The 15830-nt window shown below is 41.3% G+C and overlaps 2 protein-coding genes and 2 non-coding genes across 4 annotated transcripts; all 4 read left to right on the forward strand.

Moving 5' to 3' along the window:
• Positions 1-3781: 3781 nt before the first annotated feature.
• Positions 3782-8618, forward strand: LOC104414690 (U-box domain-containing protein 5). Its single transcript, XM_010025851.3, has 6 exons — positions 3782-4600; positions 5100-5176; positions 5341-5526; positions 5957-6064; positions 6187-7358; positions 7480-8618. Exons 2-6 carry the CDS (start codon positions 5123-5125, stop codon positions 8258-8260), a joined length of 2301 nt encoding a protein of 766 aa, XP_010024153.2. The 5' UTR covers positions 3782-4600; positions 5100-5122; the 3' UTR covers positions 8261-8618.
• Positions 8619-10394: 1776 nt separating this feature from the next.
• Positions 10395-10468, forward strand: TRNAN-GUU. The gene has a single exon. It is a non-coding gene; the product is annotated as a tRNA-Asn (tRNA).
• Positions 10469-10603: 135 nt separating this feature from the next.
• On the forward strand, positions 10604-10677 carry TRNAN-GUU. Its single transcript has one exon. It is a non-coding gene; the product is annotated as a tRNA-Asn (tRNA).
• Positions 10678-12745: 2068 nt separating this feature from the next.
• On the forward strand, positions 12746-15275 carry LOC104414692 (laccase-11). Its single transcript, XM_010025855.3, has 6 exons — positions 12746-12965; positions 13059-13210; positions 13307-13551; positions 13661-13789; positions 13890-14813; positions 14920-15275. The coding sequence occupies exons 1-6, from the start codon at positions 12858-12860 to the stop codon at positions 15048-15050; spliced, it is 1689 nt and encodes a 562-aa protein (XP_010024157.1). The 5' UTR covers positions 12746-12857; the 3' UTR covers positions 15051-15275.
• The last annotated feature ends 555 nt before the right edge of the window (positions 15276-15830 follow it).

Here is a 15830-nt window from a genome sequence, read left to right on the forward strand (position 1 = left end):
CTTTCATAATAAGGGCATCTAGGTCTTGGTCTTGGCACAAGATTTCCATGTCAAGGAAAGCTAAATATCATATTTCATGGAGCATATAGGATCCAAAAAATGGCGATTGGTTTCGTCTTTGGCTTGAATTGGGAAGCTCAAAATTTTCCCTTTGTTTTCTATTATCTCGAGTTTCATTTTATTTGAGCCTGGTCTCGCAAACTTGATAACATATTCAAGCTTTGAGTTGCCCGAAATGTCACTTTGTCCTACACATCCACCACGCTAAATATGTACAAAGTTTAGGATTGTATTGTGAATCGGCCACCGTATAATAAATTTAGGACATTTTGGATAATTTTCCAAATACTCTTAACAATATAATATTCTGCTTTCTAAAATATATATTTTACTATGGAAAATTCGAGGTTGAATCGGTACACGAAGACGAGAGTTCCGGGTCGGAATCGATGGCAGTTGCACTCACTCAAGTACTAAAAAATTGCCATCTAAGTTGAAAAATGGAGAGGGGGTGGCTAATGGTAGGCAGAGCAAGGAAATCCATACATCTGATCATATTCTACGCACCATGATGGCGACCCCATGCATTGCGATATGTCAAATGCTTCCGCATGTAAGTAAATGAAAAATGGCGTTTCCTTGGGGGGGAAAACGACGTGCATGGGCGAGTTGCCATAAGAAGTCTTCCTTGACGCATGTCTTCACTCGGAGAAGTCATCCAAATCTTCGATCGGTGTCGATCGAACGATACGAGAGATGACCGTTTCTGTACGAGAGATGACCGTTCTCTCTCTCTCTCTCTCTCTCGAAATAAACAAAACCCTAACCGATACACGTATGGATCGGTTGACCTGATCCACTTGAGAGCTCGTAGGTTCTTGTCGATTCCAGGAAGTTTTTTGCCGAAGTTGGATATAGTTCAAAGGCACGGGCCTTTCGCTTGGCCGAAACATGGGACTTTGCGTCTTTCTTCTCTTCTTGGTGATCATCGATTGCCTTACTTGTCTTTGAAAAGGAGTGAAAGTGATGTGCGCTCTTGACCTCCTAGTCAAAGAAGAAGAAATTAGATTAGGAGATGGGGAAGTGCAATCGCTTATCTTGTCGGTTTACTTAGTCGGGTCTAATAGCTCTTGTGTTATGCACAATGATATCTACCGCTTTGAATGAATCTTAATGTATTTGGTTTACGCATTGTGAGAATTATACGCCTCAAGTTATGAGAAGTTAATCCCTATGATGATTTTCACGGTTGTTGAGTCAAATTGGGGAATAGTTACCAAATCCTAAACTTATCGTTAAAATGTCAATTCGGTTTTAAACTTTTCGATTTTGCTAGTGTAGTCTTAAATCATTTGTGTGAAGTTTCAATATAGTATGTCCCACCAACTACCACCCAGAAAAAGCTGACGTGACCTCTAGTCATCGCCAACCATCCTATGTAACATGCTGACATGAACAACTTGTGAGTCATTGTATCAACAATTTCCAGCAACAATTAGCGAAAATGACTACATTGGAATTTCGTGTGAATGGTTTGTGATTAGCGAAAATTATTCAAAAGTCTTTATCCTATTGCATTTTGTCCAATTCAATGATAAACATTTCAATTTGATCAATTGAGTAATCAACATTTTCATATTTTGCCAAAAAGTCTTGGTAACCAATTTGAATGAATCTAAATTTATTTGGGCTACGTGTTGTGAGAATTATATGCCTCGAGTTATGAGAAGTTAATCCTTATGATGATTTTCACACGTAGCTTGATGTCTTAATCCTATTGCATTTTGTCTAATTCAGTGACAAATATTTCAATTTGACCAATTGAATTTTAAACTTTTTCATGTTTTGTCAGAAAGTCTTGGTGATCATCAATTGCTTTTGCACGGCATAAGAAGTAATGGACTCTAAACTCTTTTGAAAAGGAGTGAGAGGGATGTGCACTTTTGGCCTCCTAACTTTAGAAAGTTAGATTAGGAGATGGAAAGTGTAAGCACTTATCTCATCCGTTTTTTTTTTTTTTTTGGGTCAATACTTATCTCATCCGTTTACATCGCCGCATTTTATAGCCATTGTGTTATGCACAATGATATCTACAGACTTGAATGAATCTTAATTTGTTTGGGTTATGTGTTGCAATAATTATACCTCTCAAGTTATGAGAAGTTAATTCCTATGTAGATTTTCACACGCAACTTGATAGCACAGTTTTGTAGTCAAGTGAGGGGATAGTTATCAAATCAATCTCGAATCCATTGTATAAATATCAATTCAATCTTAAATTTTTTAATATTGTATATACTCATAAACCGTTTGTGTGAAATTTCAATGTAATTCTTTCTACCCAATGCTGCCCATAAATAGCTAACGTGGCATTTAGTCATAGTCGGATGTCCTTAGTGATACACTGACGTAGATAACTTGTGAGTTGCCACATCAACAATTTCTAATAGCAATTGATAGAAAGGGTTGCATTTAAATTTCGCGCAAATGGTTTAATGATGTATCGACAAGATTGAAAAACCTATAACTGAATTGACGTCCGAACAATAAGTTCATGACTAAATTTGTTGTTTCCCCCAAATTAGGTATATGAATAGGTTCAGGTAGACTTAAAATATCTCTTCATCATAAAGCTAGGTAGAGTAAGAAATAAGGACCGACTGCATAAATAATCAAAGACCACCATGATGGTTCATCATGATCTTACTGAGTCTCTCTCTTTACGTTTTGAAGAATTCCACACCAACCAAGAGAAGCGATGAGACTTTTACATTTGATTACATTTGGATACTCTCCAATCACATCCAAGAACGTCAAAACAAAAAACCCTTATTAGTCTAGAGAAAATATTAGCGGAAAAGCATGGCGTTCCAATTTCTGGTCAACTCCACGGCACCACCCCGGATTGTACATTTGCACATCTTGGGAAAGGGCACTTAGGAAGCTGTCGCGAGAAGGATTTCGACATACTACGAGTTGCGACCCGCGTGGAATTCTTATTTGAATTTATTACTTGGCCTGAAACCGAGTTTTTCTCTCGAGACAGATGGTCGATTTTAAAGTTATCATCTAGCGACCGCGTTCTAGAGGTCTGAAACCGAGTTTCTTTAGCCCGACCAGACTGTTTTCTACGTGGGACTCGGATTCATTGGTTTTTCCTCGTAGGACCGGACGCCTTTTGACATCACTGGAATCGTGATTAAGACTTGAGAGGACGCGACTGATTATGTTGTAACTTTTGTGTCATTCTGGATTGGAAGCTATGAAATAATTGCGTCTCTTTTTGTAGTAAAAATTCGGACTTGGACTTTAGCGGGCTCTGCCTGTACTGCTGTCTCTCAGTTGCCTCCCTCCCTCTCATCTTCTTTGCCAGAAGGAGGGAAGAAGGTGAAGAAGGAGAATCTTCCAGGCATACCCTTTGTCTGCAATGGCGATCAACAGAGCCTGCGCGTTGAAAGGTCAACCCTCGTAGTCAGCGGGGCAAAACCCACTGTACGAAATGGCGAAAAATGCGTGCTTTCCCTTCCCTCCTTCCGATCGAGACGTCCACAGGAATCGCGGCCATCACCTGTCTGTGACGCTAGCCTGACCTTTGCCCCCGCCTGTGCCATCGCTTGAAAGCGAAATGATGGCGGGACCCCATCATCATCACCATCATCTCTCTCTCTCTGAATTTATTTTCTCTTGTGGACGAGCAAGAAAACCCAATTGCAGTGACGGTTGGATTTCATTTACTTTTACGAAATCTTTCTTTTTTTTTATAAAGACAAAGCCTTCGTTTTTTGGTGGGTCTCTCTCTCGTTTTTTATATAAACGCGAATAATATCATTTTGCGTCTCTCTCTTGTTGTTTATATGAAAGCGAATAATATCATTTTGCTTCTCTCTCTCTCTCTCTCCCTCTGTGCCTGCAAGTTGCAATAACTTGGTTGTCGTACAGGGCACGAGCTGCTTGCTTATCTTTTGTAGACATACGGCATCACGTAGCGAATTATGTTCCCTTGGGGATAAAGATACCGCAAAAGAAGGCCGAAAAGCTTGTGCTGTTTAAGAGTCAAGTTGACAGGTGTATCTGTGCTCTCTTGTTGTGTGGTTCTCGAGAGGAGATTTTTTTTTTTTGTTTTTGCTTTTCAAGATTCTGGGCATTTCTGGGCGTTTTCTGTCCATCATCAGCCGAACTTCCCTGAGGTTTTGATTCATCACTGAAGAAGTGGGTATAATTGGAAGTGTTTTTATGGGCTAGAAGATCGCGGTGCTCTGATTATGGGTTCTTTAAGAGGTTTCTCTTGTGCTGTTGTTGGCTGTCCACTTTCCTATTCGGTGTAAGGACCAAGAGAAAGATAGTTTTGAGGGGGTTTGAATTCTATCGGGAAGTTGGGTTTTTCCAAGGGAGGTGGAGCTAAATTTCCTTGGGTCTGCCTAATTTGTGTGTGTAGGTAGTGGTTGGGAATTTTAAGTGGAAAAATTGGTTGCTGGGTTTAAGTGGTGCCTCAATAGTTTTTCTGATATTCTGGAAAAGCAGCAGAGAGAATTTGAGGGGGCTCTATTGCTTAAGCAGGGAGAAGAGTCTTCTTGGTCACTTCTGTTGCTATACTCACCTGGTGAGTTCTGCTCTAATTTCAACTTGTTTTTCGGTTCTCCAAGATTTTCTGGTGTTCTCAGATCAAATTCAGCGTTACCTTGGAGTATCTTCTTGTAGGATTGTAGCTTCTATTGGAACTGATTAATTTGTTGCTCACAAGGTGCTCACAAGGTCAAGCTGGAGTCTATTTCATATCGTGCGGTGAATTGATTTTGAGGACCTAATATTTTCCGGACTTAATAGTTTCCATTTTCAAATAGGGTTATTCATGCTGAAAGTTTAGTTGCAGAATTTGTCTCTGGTTCTGGGTAAATTTATGATCGTTCCTCATGCTGTTCATAGGAGGCAGACTAGCTACCATCTCATTTTCTTTAGGAGAAATCTAAGTATATGTTTTTTACTATTCCTATGATTATCAGTTTAAGGAGACTTTCTAGTTGCTGTAATCGAAGTTTGTGAATTTAAGTTAGTGCAAGAACTGATAGTATGTGGTTCTTTTTGTGCCTCTGGAATGGCAGATTCAGGACAGACTTTGTGCCGGATGGGAAGTGATGTTGGTGAAGTTGTGGAGACATCATATCCTTCATCTTTTAAGGTAGAGATTGCTTTCAGAATTACACGGTCTCTCTTTTGGATTAATTTCATCAATGGTAATAGGCAAGTATGTGGTAGATTTATCTGGATGAAGGCAACGAATAAATATCAAGTACTTATAGCTGGGATTGAAACATATCAATTTACTGCAACCTATAAATGCAGGTTCACCATGCATTGTGTGCAGAGTTCATGAAATTAGTTGACAAAGTTTCAAGTATACTGCCAGCGATCGAGGCAGCTCGACCTCGATGCTCGGCTGGAATACAGGCACTATGCTTGTTACACCGTGCAATTGAGAAAGCCCGCCTAATTCTCCAGCATTGCAGCGAGTCTAGTAAGCTCTACCTGGTAGGTATCTAATGAAGAAGCTAGATATCGCCATTTTGCTTAGAATTATAAGAGCCACCGGGCAAAGGATCACTTCTTGCTACTACCTCAATCCTCATTTTTCTGCAATGGTGCATTATATGTTATGTGTAGTATCATGATTCTGGTGTGTTAAGTTAGTCGAGTAAGTGTGCAACTTGAAGGAATTAGTTTGGATACTCTGATCATGTTGCAATCTCCAATGATTCATTTGTTTGATTTTGGTACTTCCTTGTCAGTAGTTAATTTTGTGCACTCTGTTGTTTTAAATTACAATGTACTGAGAAAGAAAGGAGGTTAAAAGTATTTATAATGTAAATCAACAGAACAAAATAAGGTTTTCTCAAGCTGGTTATCTTCTGCTGATCATGCTTTTCCTCCTTCCATAATGATCCAACTTTAATCGTTTCAGGCATTAACTGGGGATGCAATAGTCGCAAGATGTGAAAGGTCAAGGAACATGTTGGAGCAGAGTTTAGGCCAACTTCAAAATATGGTTCCGGTAGTGTTGGCTATAGAGGTTAGTTGTCACACCATAGCTATAAGCTTAATAAACTTAGTATATGCTACGGTTGCTCTCTGGTGAACAAATGTTGCAGATCATAATAATTTAGTGGTAGTAAGCAACTGATCTTTGTTCAGATAACCAAGTTACTAGATGACCTGAGAAGTGCGACATTTATCCTGGAACCATCTGAAGAGGACGCAGGAAAGGCGGTGCATGACTTGATTCGGCAGGGTTCTTCAGAATCGGGTTCAACCGAAAATTCGGAACTAAAAGCTCTTCAATTTGCAGCATCAAAGCTTTTTATTACTTCTCGAAAGTCGATATTGGTGGAAAGAAGATCAATCAAGAAGTTACTTGACAAGGTTGGTGAAAGTGATACAAAGAAGAAGATTCTACTTTATCTTTCATCTATTCTGAAGAAGTATGGGAATTCTATTGCAAGCGGGCAAACGCAGAGTGTCTACCTGGAGAATGAAGGAACATATTTGACAGCTAATTCCCCGCATAATTCAGTATATACAGAAACTGCTGAAGTGGCTGAGGCTCCTTTACCAGGGCACCATGAGGCTCAAGTTGATGTTTCTGTTGACACAATAGTCCCTGAAGAATTCAAGTGCCCCCTCTCTTCGAGATTGATGTATGAACCAGTCGTGATTGCTTCTGGACAGACATTTGAAAGAATGTGGATCCAGAAGTGGTTTGATGAGGGTAATACTTACTGTCCGAAAACAAAGAAGAAACTATCCAACCAGTTCTGGACCCCAAATACTGTCTTAAAGGAACTGATATCACAGTGGTGTACAAGACACGGACTAGAAATACCTGACCCTATCATACAGCAAAAAACGGTGCATCCGTGGGAAAATTCTAGTACATCGATTGCTAGCCTAGGCAGTTCACTGAATGACCTACGTCTTCAAGTGGACTTCAGTAATGTCTCGCTTGGGTCCCTGGAGAGCAGCAATAACTCTGAATCTCCACTTCAGAGATTTGCAAATGCATTTAATCCTGGGACCCTGCATACCAAAGACTTGAAGCAAGACCATTCGTACGGAAGTTTTGACGAGGATGAAGAATATTTTGATATCTTTTCTAAACTGACCGAACTCCCATGGCAGTCTCAGTGCAAGGTGGTTGAAGATTTCAAAAGCAATTTGGAATCCAATCACCGGTCTCTTCATTCGGGATCAACTGAGAATTTCCTCGAACCGCTCTTAAGATTTCTGGGGGAATCACGTGATCTAGGTGATGTAAAAGCTCAGAAGACCGCGTTGCAGTTATTACTTACGTATTTGAAAAAGAGCAGGTTTGTAGTGCGGTTACTAGTTATGGCTGGTTTTCTTATAGAAGATACTTTCCATGGTTGTTACTTTCACCCTTCTTTCAACTAAATGTACTGAAATTAACGAGGGTGTTGCTTCATGCAGATACGAAGTATTGCATGTCCATCAAGACGGATTTTCCATGTTGGCTACCTTTCTCGATTCGGAAGTAGCTGAACAAGCCATCGCCATTGTGGAGATTCTGTCTACTCAGCAGGAGTGTAGACTGAAAGTTGCGAATTCCGGAGCTATTCCTTATATTTTGGAGACCCTCGACTGCGAGATCAGAGACCTCCACGTGTCCGCCCTTAAAATCCTTTACAACCTCTGCTTGAGTACTGATCTCCGTCCATATGTTGCACCCTGCATCCCAAAGTTGGTCCATTTTCTGAAGGATAGTGAATTGGCGAAATACGCTCTTGCTATCATCAGGAACTTGTGCGACATTGAGGATGCAAGGATCTCCATCATCGAGACCCACGATTGCATCACCTCTATCGCCGAACTACTCGAGAATGGGAGCAACGAAGAGCAAGAGCATGCTGTGGCTATCCTCCTTTCGTTGTGCTCTCAACGCGTACAGTATTGTCAGTTGGTACTGGATGAGGGTTATGCGGTCATCCCAGCCGTTGTGAGCTTATCCATCAATGGCACCGAGAGATCGAAAATATGTGCTATAGAATTACTCCGGCTCTTACGGGATGTGAATGACATTGATAGTTGTGATTTCTCAGATCCGGATCCTCCTACACACGAAGACCCCGGTTATCACTGCCCGGAGACGAAACCATCTTCCAGGAAGTCTGGATTCTTTGGACGGAAGCTCGCGATATTTTCTAAAAAGCCCGTCTCTGCCACGCAACGGAAGAAGAAATGCAATTCGTAATTAGGTTATTCCGTGACCTCACAACGGCTTACTTATCTGACAGTGGTGAAGAACGTTACGTATTCTCGGCGAAATAAGGTTCTTCTTCCTTAAAACTAGAATAGAGCAACTTCTGTAAATTGTCTCATTGCTAGACTTGGATCCGCTCAGCTGGGAAATTTTTGTTAGGCAGCTTAGGCTAGATCAAATCTTTGACGGGTACTGTGTAGGGCTGTATGATGGGTAGAAATGTGCAGTTTCTTTTTTCCATGTTCATTATCAATTGGGAGGGGCTCCTTGTCTGTAGCTTGAATGGACTCCCTGCTCGCCAACTCGGCGGTCCTCTTAATTGAGAGTAACGATTCAAGTTGACGGATAACGGGATCTGCTGATGTTTTACATGTACAAATCCTAGCTATCACATCATTTCCGCCGTCTCGCCCGGCGTCTTTCCATCCTCCGAGACCGTCGGAATTTATGGAGCACTGTAGCAGCGAAGGAGTTGTGATATCATTCTCTTGATGGCCTTCAAATTCATAGACCATCTTGTGTTGTGGGTTGAGATGTCAAGATGGATCGGTTGGCAGTCGATAGAGGAGTCAAAAAAGGACACGGTGGTTGGGTTTCCATGGGGGGATGATGTCGTGCAAGAACGCTCGTTTTGACCAGGGATTCCTTCTCTTCCATCCTTCTTCTCTCTTTCATACTGCTTTTGCTCCTGGCTGCGGGCGCTCGCTCTTTTTGACTCCCATCTTAGCACGGGAACGCATGGGAAATTTCTGCGAAGCCCAAGGTGGTGGAAAATGCTATCAACTTTAGCCAAAATTAAAGCGCTTTCAGCATTTTTTCAATTCATGCTGGAAACATCGGACGAAGATTCTCTTCTGGAAAATCGATGGCGCGTTTGTATATTTCTGCTACTTTTTGTCCCCATCGTCCTGGAAGTATCTTCGAGAACGTAGAAAATGTCCTTTCGAGAATCCTACGACTAGATGCGCCCCTTCGTTTTCGTGTTTTCTCGGGTCGTTGTTGAGTAGTTGAAGAGGTAATTTCAATCTTGCGTCTTGCAATTGAGACGGCAGTTTTGGACGTTGGATCATTGAATGATTCAAAGATCGGTTTAGAGATTTAGGGCTGACATTTTTTTCAAATAGCGTTGTGGATTGGTGGCTCCGGCGAAGAAGCTGGAGGAGAAATTCAATGTGTCTAGGGAAAATACAGGGAAACAGGGTTTTGAGAATACTAGGGAGGGAAAAGAAAAGGAAAACACCAATAAAAAATTCCAGAAATTTTTTAAAAATTGCAAAAGAGCCATGTCACATTGAATGGTTAGTGTCCATGTTGGCGATTGCTAACCAAAATTAGTTGGAATGACTACATTAACAAATTGTCAAAACGTTTAGGGCTAAATCAGTCTAATTAAAATGTTTAAAATTGAAATGATATCGATATAATAAGTTAGGGATTTTTTTTTGGTAGTTTCTCCAACAATTTTGTTGACAATTTCAGTTTTTCAAGCTCAATTTGATATAGGATTAACTCCGTTAATCATTGTACCAAAAACCCATTTTCATTAAAGGTGGGATTAAAATGCTCCGTTCATGTAAACTCACTTCCATAATTACTACTTAATCAATGGCCAAGCACATTTTCTATGTGCCATTAACGTACCACAACTCCATGAAGTTTTAAAAGAAGCAGCGATAGAATCATGGAGGTAGTGAGTTTTTGCTCAATGGACGCATTCAAGTCTAATTTTATGTCAAGGAATTTGATTTCATTTCACCTAGCTTTTTGGGTTTTGTTTATTGTACTAGGATCTTATCTAAGGAATTTCCAGATTTCCCTAAAAGTTGGTACAATTTAAGTATAAGGTCGAATTGCAAGCCTAATCGCATCAACTTTTAAGTGTCAACGTCATGAATGCCCAAAAACTTGTTTTTATTGGATGATTATATGTCTTGCATACTTCTCTATGGATGGAGTCATAGTAGTTTGATGTATCCAAGATCTATGAATGCCACGTGTCAGAGCTGTGGAATTTAGCCTACGATTGTAAATCTTTTGCAAGATCCGGATGAAGGTTTGCGGATATTTTGGGCCCTGACTCACCTTTACACGAATAAAGAAAATCTGATAGTACAAGCGTCAAGAAGCTGGAATAGCTCAGTTGGTTAGAGCGTGTGGCTGTTAACCACAAGGTCGGAGGTTCAAGCCCTCCTTCTAGCGTTTTCCTTATTTTTTTTTGTTAAAACCAAGATTTAATTAAAAAGAAAATTATGCAAAACCCTCTCAACTTTCATTTTGTTACAATTGAAAATTTAGATAAGAAAATATTTAATTTACCTGTGGGAGCCATAAGAAGCTGGAATAGCTCAGTTGGCTAGAGCGTGTGGCTGTTAACCACAAGGTCGGAGGTTCAAGCCCTCCTTCTAGCGTTTTGCTTATTTTTTGTTAAACCAAGATTCAATTAAAAAGAAAATTACACAAAACTCTCTCAGTTTTCATTTTATTACAATTCGTAACTCTATGTTATATCTATTGTTAGCATGTATAATGCACGTGACTTTCAAGAAATAAAAGTATACTTTCATCTTCTTTAAAAATAAAATCTCTATTTTATCATTGATTTGTGTAAAAAAAACAAAAATGGAGAAAAATAAACTAAATAAAATACTACAAGAGAAATAAAGGTCAGTAATGATACTAGAACTATGAACTTATCGAAATTTGATGAATATATTAACAGAACATATAATATATTTCTAGAAAAGGTTAAAAAAAAAAACTAATTATAAAGGAAAAACAAAGTCCCCCATAATGAAAAAGGTTAAATTGAAAAAATTGGATACTCATTACGCATATTTAATGGCTTAATTGATGCAAAAATATTATTGATCAACAAAGGATTTATAAATATCACCTTAGGCTTTGGTTAATCTTTCCTTTTTATCAATTGACAACATTATTTTCTTTTATAACTTTTAAATATATTTATGAATCAATCATTTTTTTACCTTAAGTAATCCTTAAATGATTTTTGTAATTTTATCATTTTTTATTGAGACTTTTTCCTTTTTTTTTTTTAAATTTAATTTGTGTTTTCTCTTCTTCTTAGAGTACCTTATTTAGTCATATTAAAGTAGTTATATTTATTACATTTTAACAAATTTTTGTTGGTTAATTTTATTATTAATATTTATTTTTCTGTCAGTATTATTATAATTAATTTAGTCTACTCCCTTCTTCTTCTTCTTTTTTCATTTTTATGGCAATTGAGGGTAAAAGAGACATATCCTTAGACAAAATATACTTTTACCCCTTGAATATCATGTTTATTGGACATGCTAATGGAAAAAAAGTAATAAATGATGCACTATCCACAAAGTTCAGGGGATATATATGCCATGGTTCCTTACCTTGATGGGGTACAAATTTCTTACATGATTTCCCCTGAAATTAGTCTCTCTTATATTGTCACAATGATTTATCAAGTTATTTTCATTTTTTTTTTTTTTAAAAGCGAGAAGTTATTACATAATCGGTTGCTTTTCACAATAGACACATGGTATATTGAATATTGATTCTTGTCTTCTTGTCTTTTTTTCTGGAAATGTTGTAGATACCTTACTCCCTTTTCAAGCTCCCAATCTAATGTTGGTAGTGTACTCCAACCGTAGTTGAAGATTCATTTTACATACTTCAAATGTTTGCCCGGAAGCAATGCCAATATTTTTCCACATAATATTGTGGAGAAAGAAACGGGGAAGATGGAGGCCCTTGCCAATCAAGCAAAAAATGGCCAGAAATTCAGGACATCCACTAAAAAAAAAAAAATAAACAATACCCTTAGAAGTAATTGCTTCTTGTGCTTCTCAGCCATCTCTTGTTTTCTCCTTACTTCTTACCGAAACCAATGGGTAGATCCTGATGCTGCTGCGGATTCACTTCGGTATCCACCGGAGAGGAAGAGAGAGGGAAGAAAAAGCACTCCATCGAGAGAGACATCCGACCAATCATGCACTAAACCATCAGCATCAGCATCCGCATAAAGCATTTTGCTTGATCAATGCTGGAATGCCGAATAAGAATCCTTGAGACTGAGACTATCTAATGGCCATGGCCTTTCCTTTAAGGTAAAGCTTTAGCTCCTGTGGATTTCTGGGGTATGGTTGGCATGGTGTAACTCTCACAGAACATAAACAAAGGTTTTCCTCATCAGACACATTCACATACTGTGTTGGCCAAGATACAACGTTAAACCAAGGAAGCCTTGTGTTTCAGCAAATCTTCGATCCCGGTCCAGAAAGCTCCGCCTCTACGTCAGTTCGAAATGGATTAAAAGAAATCGCCATCAATGTTTTGCTTCCAAGCTTTGGCGTCTCCTTATCTTCACTGTTCAGCTCCTACCTAATCATGCTAACTTAACACCTCTCGTCTTTTCTTTTTATTAACATACACATAGCTTCTAAGCTTTGACCTCACATCGTCCGTGTATATTTATACTTGGGAAGCTCCGGCTCTCTTGTCTCATTCTCATTCAACAGACACATTCCACAAGGGAAGAACAAGACAAAAAAAAAAAAAAAAAAAGACTGCATCCGGATCAACGGAAACGATGTCGGTCCGTGGCGAGAACTCGTTTTTGAGAATAACCCTCCTGCTGTTCGGGTTCTTTGTGTGTTTCACTTCGTCCGAAGCTGCCATAAAGAAGTACCAATTTGACGTGAGTCTTCCATCATCTTAGTTCACGTTTATGGTATATTTCGGATCTGCACATGGTGCATGATGCTGTCATTTTTTGGCTAAAATGTTGCAGATTCAAGTGAAGAACGTGAGCAGATTGTGCCACGCCAAGCCAATCGTGACAGTGAATGGCATGTATCCAGGCCCGACCATATATGCCAGGGAAGGGGACCGAGTCCTTATTAATGTCACTAATCATGCACAATACAACATGTCAATTCACTGGTAAATTCCAATCCAGAAGACACCATATCAGTACAAATTGGCAATATCCAAAGCTGCTATATATTCATTAGTTCTCACTCTCGGTGAATTCTGTAGGCACGGATTAAAGCAGTATCGCAACGGCTGGGCCGACGGACCGGCCTACATAACGCAGTGCCCTATTCAAACTGGGAACAGCTACACCTACGACTTCAACGTGACGGGACAGAGGGGGACGCTGTGGTGGCACGCGCATATTCTATGGTTGAGGGCCACCGTGCATGGCGCGATCGTGATTATGCCACCGCAAGGCACGCCGTTCCCGTTCCCACAGCCACACAGCGAGCAAATCATTCTGCTCGGTGGGTTTAGAGATACACACGCCGTGCATCCGAGATTTTTGAGAACTTGAAAGTGTCCTAGTTAATGAGACCTCGGTAGTTTTCTCAATTCGATTCTCATATGTTGCAGGAGAATGGTGGAACGCAGATGTTGAAGCCATTGAGAAGCAAGGAAACCAAATGGGCTTGCCGCCAAACATGTCGGATGCTCACACGATCAACGGAAAACCAGGGCCCCTCTTCCCATGTTCCGAGAAGCGTAAGCAATTCCTCTAATTTCAAATCTCGAAAAAGTCGATTTCTCGAGCTGTTAGAGCCGGGTTTCGGGTAATAGCTCACTTAGGAATTCCTGTTGTTAGATACATTTGCGATGGAGGTCGAGCCAGGGAAGACCTATCTCCTGAGGATCATCAATGCTGCCCTCAATGACGAGCTCTTCTTCGCAATTGCGGGCCACAACATGACGGTGGTCGAGGTGGACGCGGTCTACGCGAAGCCGTTCAGCACGGACTCCATCCTCATCGCCCCTGGCCAGACCACCAACGTGCTGGTCCAAGCCAACAGAGTGCCGGGCAGGTACTTCATGGCGGCAAGGTCGTTCATAGATGCGCCAGTCCCGGTGGACAACAAGACCGCCACCGCGATACTGCAATACAAAGGTATTCCGAACACGGTCATGCCCGCCCTCGCCGAATTGCCCGCCCCGAACGACACCGCCTTCGCCCTGAGCTACAGTCAGAAGCTCAGGAGCCTGAACTCGCCGCAGTTCCCGGCCAACGTCCCTCTGAATGTCAGCCGCAACCTGTTCTACACGGTCGGGCTAGGCAAGAACCCGTGCGCGACCTGCCTTAACGGGACGCGCTTCCTCGCCTCCCTGAACAACATCTCCTTCACGATGCCCCAGGTCGGGCTGCTCCAAGCCCACTACTTCAACACGAAGGGCGTGTTCACCGCCGACTTCCCCGACAAGCCCCCGACCCCGTTCAACTACACCGGCGCCCCGCTCACGGCCAACCTCAAGACCTCGCAGGGCACCCGGGTCAGCAAGATCGCCTTCAACTCCACCGTCGAGCTCGTCATCCAGGACACCAACCTCCTGACCGTCGAGTCCCACCCCTTCCACCTCCACGGCTACAACTTCTTCGTGGTCGGGACCGGCGTCGGGAACTTCGACCCGACCAAGGACCCCGCCAACTACAACCTGGTCGACCCGATGGAGCGGAACACGGTGGGCGTCCCGACCGGCGGCTGGACCGCCATCCGCTTCCAAGCAAACAACCCAGGTAAGCTCCTCACACCCAACTTCCGGAACACGGAAATCTCACATCTCGGCTTGGAAAATCCTCACGCAACACGTTCGTTCATCTGCATCTTCCCTTTTCTTTCCAGGGGTCTGGTTCATGCACTGTCATCTGGAGCTCCACACCGGATGGGGACTGAAGACTGCGTTCTTAGTGGAGGACGGGCCAGGACCCGATCAGACCGTTCTGCCGCCACCCGCCGATCTCCCGCCATGCTAAAAAGCAAAGAAAGAAACCTCTTTTTTTTACTGTTCTTTTTTTTTTCCATTCATTCTGAATCGTGGTTCTCGTGCTTTCGTTTTCGTTACTTCCCTGCCAAGAAGCTGCGGGAATTGTTTATTCGTTCTGAGGAAGAAATGGTGGCAGACCAGAACTTGTAAAACCGAAATTGTTTGATATCGAAATTGAATAAAAAGCTCCCCCAGCAATTGTTTAATATTTTTACACGTGACTCCAGTACATATACTGATACAAGAGAGTGAGAGCGAAAAGGGAATATGCGGAATATGAGAAATATTCTGGGCACAAAGCCGCAAGAAAACTACGGCGGAGAGTTTCCTACCGATGCGCGGATCGGACATCGTTCGTCTGATCATTCCACTTCGCACGTTGTCTATTAAACAGGGTACCAGGTCGACAGGTCAGTTGATAGACACTGTACATGGCATAGATCAATCTAGCAGGGACATAAGCTCAGAAATTGATTTCTTAATTTTTATTTTTGAACAAGTTTATGATAAAAAAAAAAAACGCATTTGATTCAAACTCATTCGATAATGACTAAAATTTTTATTTTTAAAACAGAAATTCTTTTATGACAGAATAAAATTTCTATTTCAAGAAAGAGCGGTTGTTAACATCCGGCGGGTGATGGGTGTCCGGTGGGTGGCGGGCGTCCGGCGACAAGTGTCCGACAACTAGTGGCTAACGTCCGGCGTTTCACAAGTGGCGGCTGAGCGATGGGCGCTAACGAGAGCAAATGATGAAAATAGTTTTCAT

Source organism: Eucalyptus grandis, chromosome 8 (genome assembly GCF_016545825.1).
Source record: "Eucalyptus grandis isolate ANBG69807.140 chromosome 8, ASM1654582v1, whole genome shotgun sequence".
Classification (NCBI taxonomy): domain Eukaryota; kingdom Viridiplantae; phylum Streptophyta; class Magnoliopsida; order Myrtales; family Myrtaceae; genus Eucalyptus; species Eucalyptus grandis.

Bases quoted from the DNA above. Each gene is read 5' to 3' on its own strand.
- LOC104414690 (XM_010025851.3), top strand. From the start codon at position 5,123: ATGGGAAGTGATGTTGGTGAAGTTGTGGAGACATCATATCCTTCATCT. The intron at 5,177-5,340 runs GTAGAGATTGCT...CTATAAATGCAG, and splicing joins CATATCCTTCATCTTTTAAG to GTTCACCATGCATTGTGTGC. The intron at 6,065-6,186 runs GTTAGTTGTCAC...ATCTTTGTTCAG, and splicing joins CGGTAGTGTTGGCTATAGAG to ATAACCAAGTTACTAGATGA.
- LOC104414692 (XM_010025855.3), top strand. From the start codon at position 12,858: ATGTCGGTCCGTGGCGAGAACTCGTTTTTGAGAATAACCCTCCTGCTG. The intron at 12,966-13,058 runs GTGAGTCTTCCA...AAAATGTTGCAG, and splicing joins TAAAGAAGTACCAATTTGAC to ATTCAAGTGAAGAACGTGAG. The intron at 13,552-13,660 runs GTGGGTTTAGAG...CATATGTTGCAG, and splicing joins CGAGCAAATCATTCTGCTCG to GAGAATGGTGGAACGCAGAT.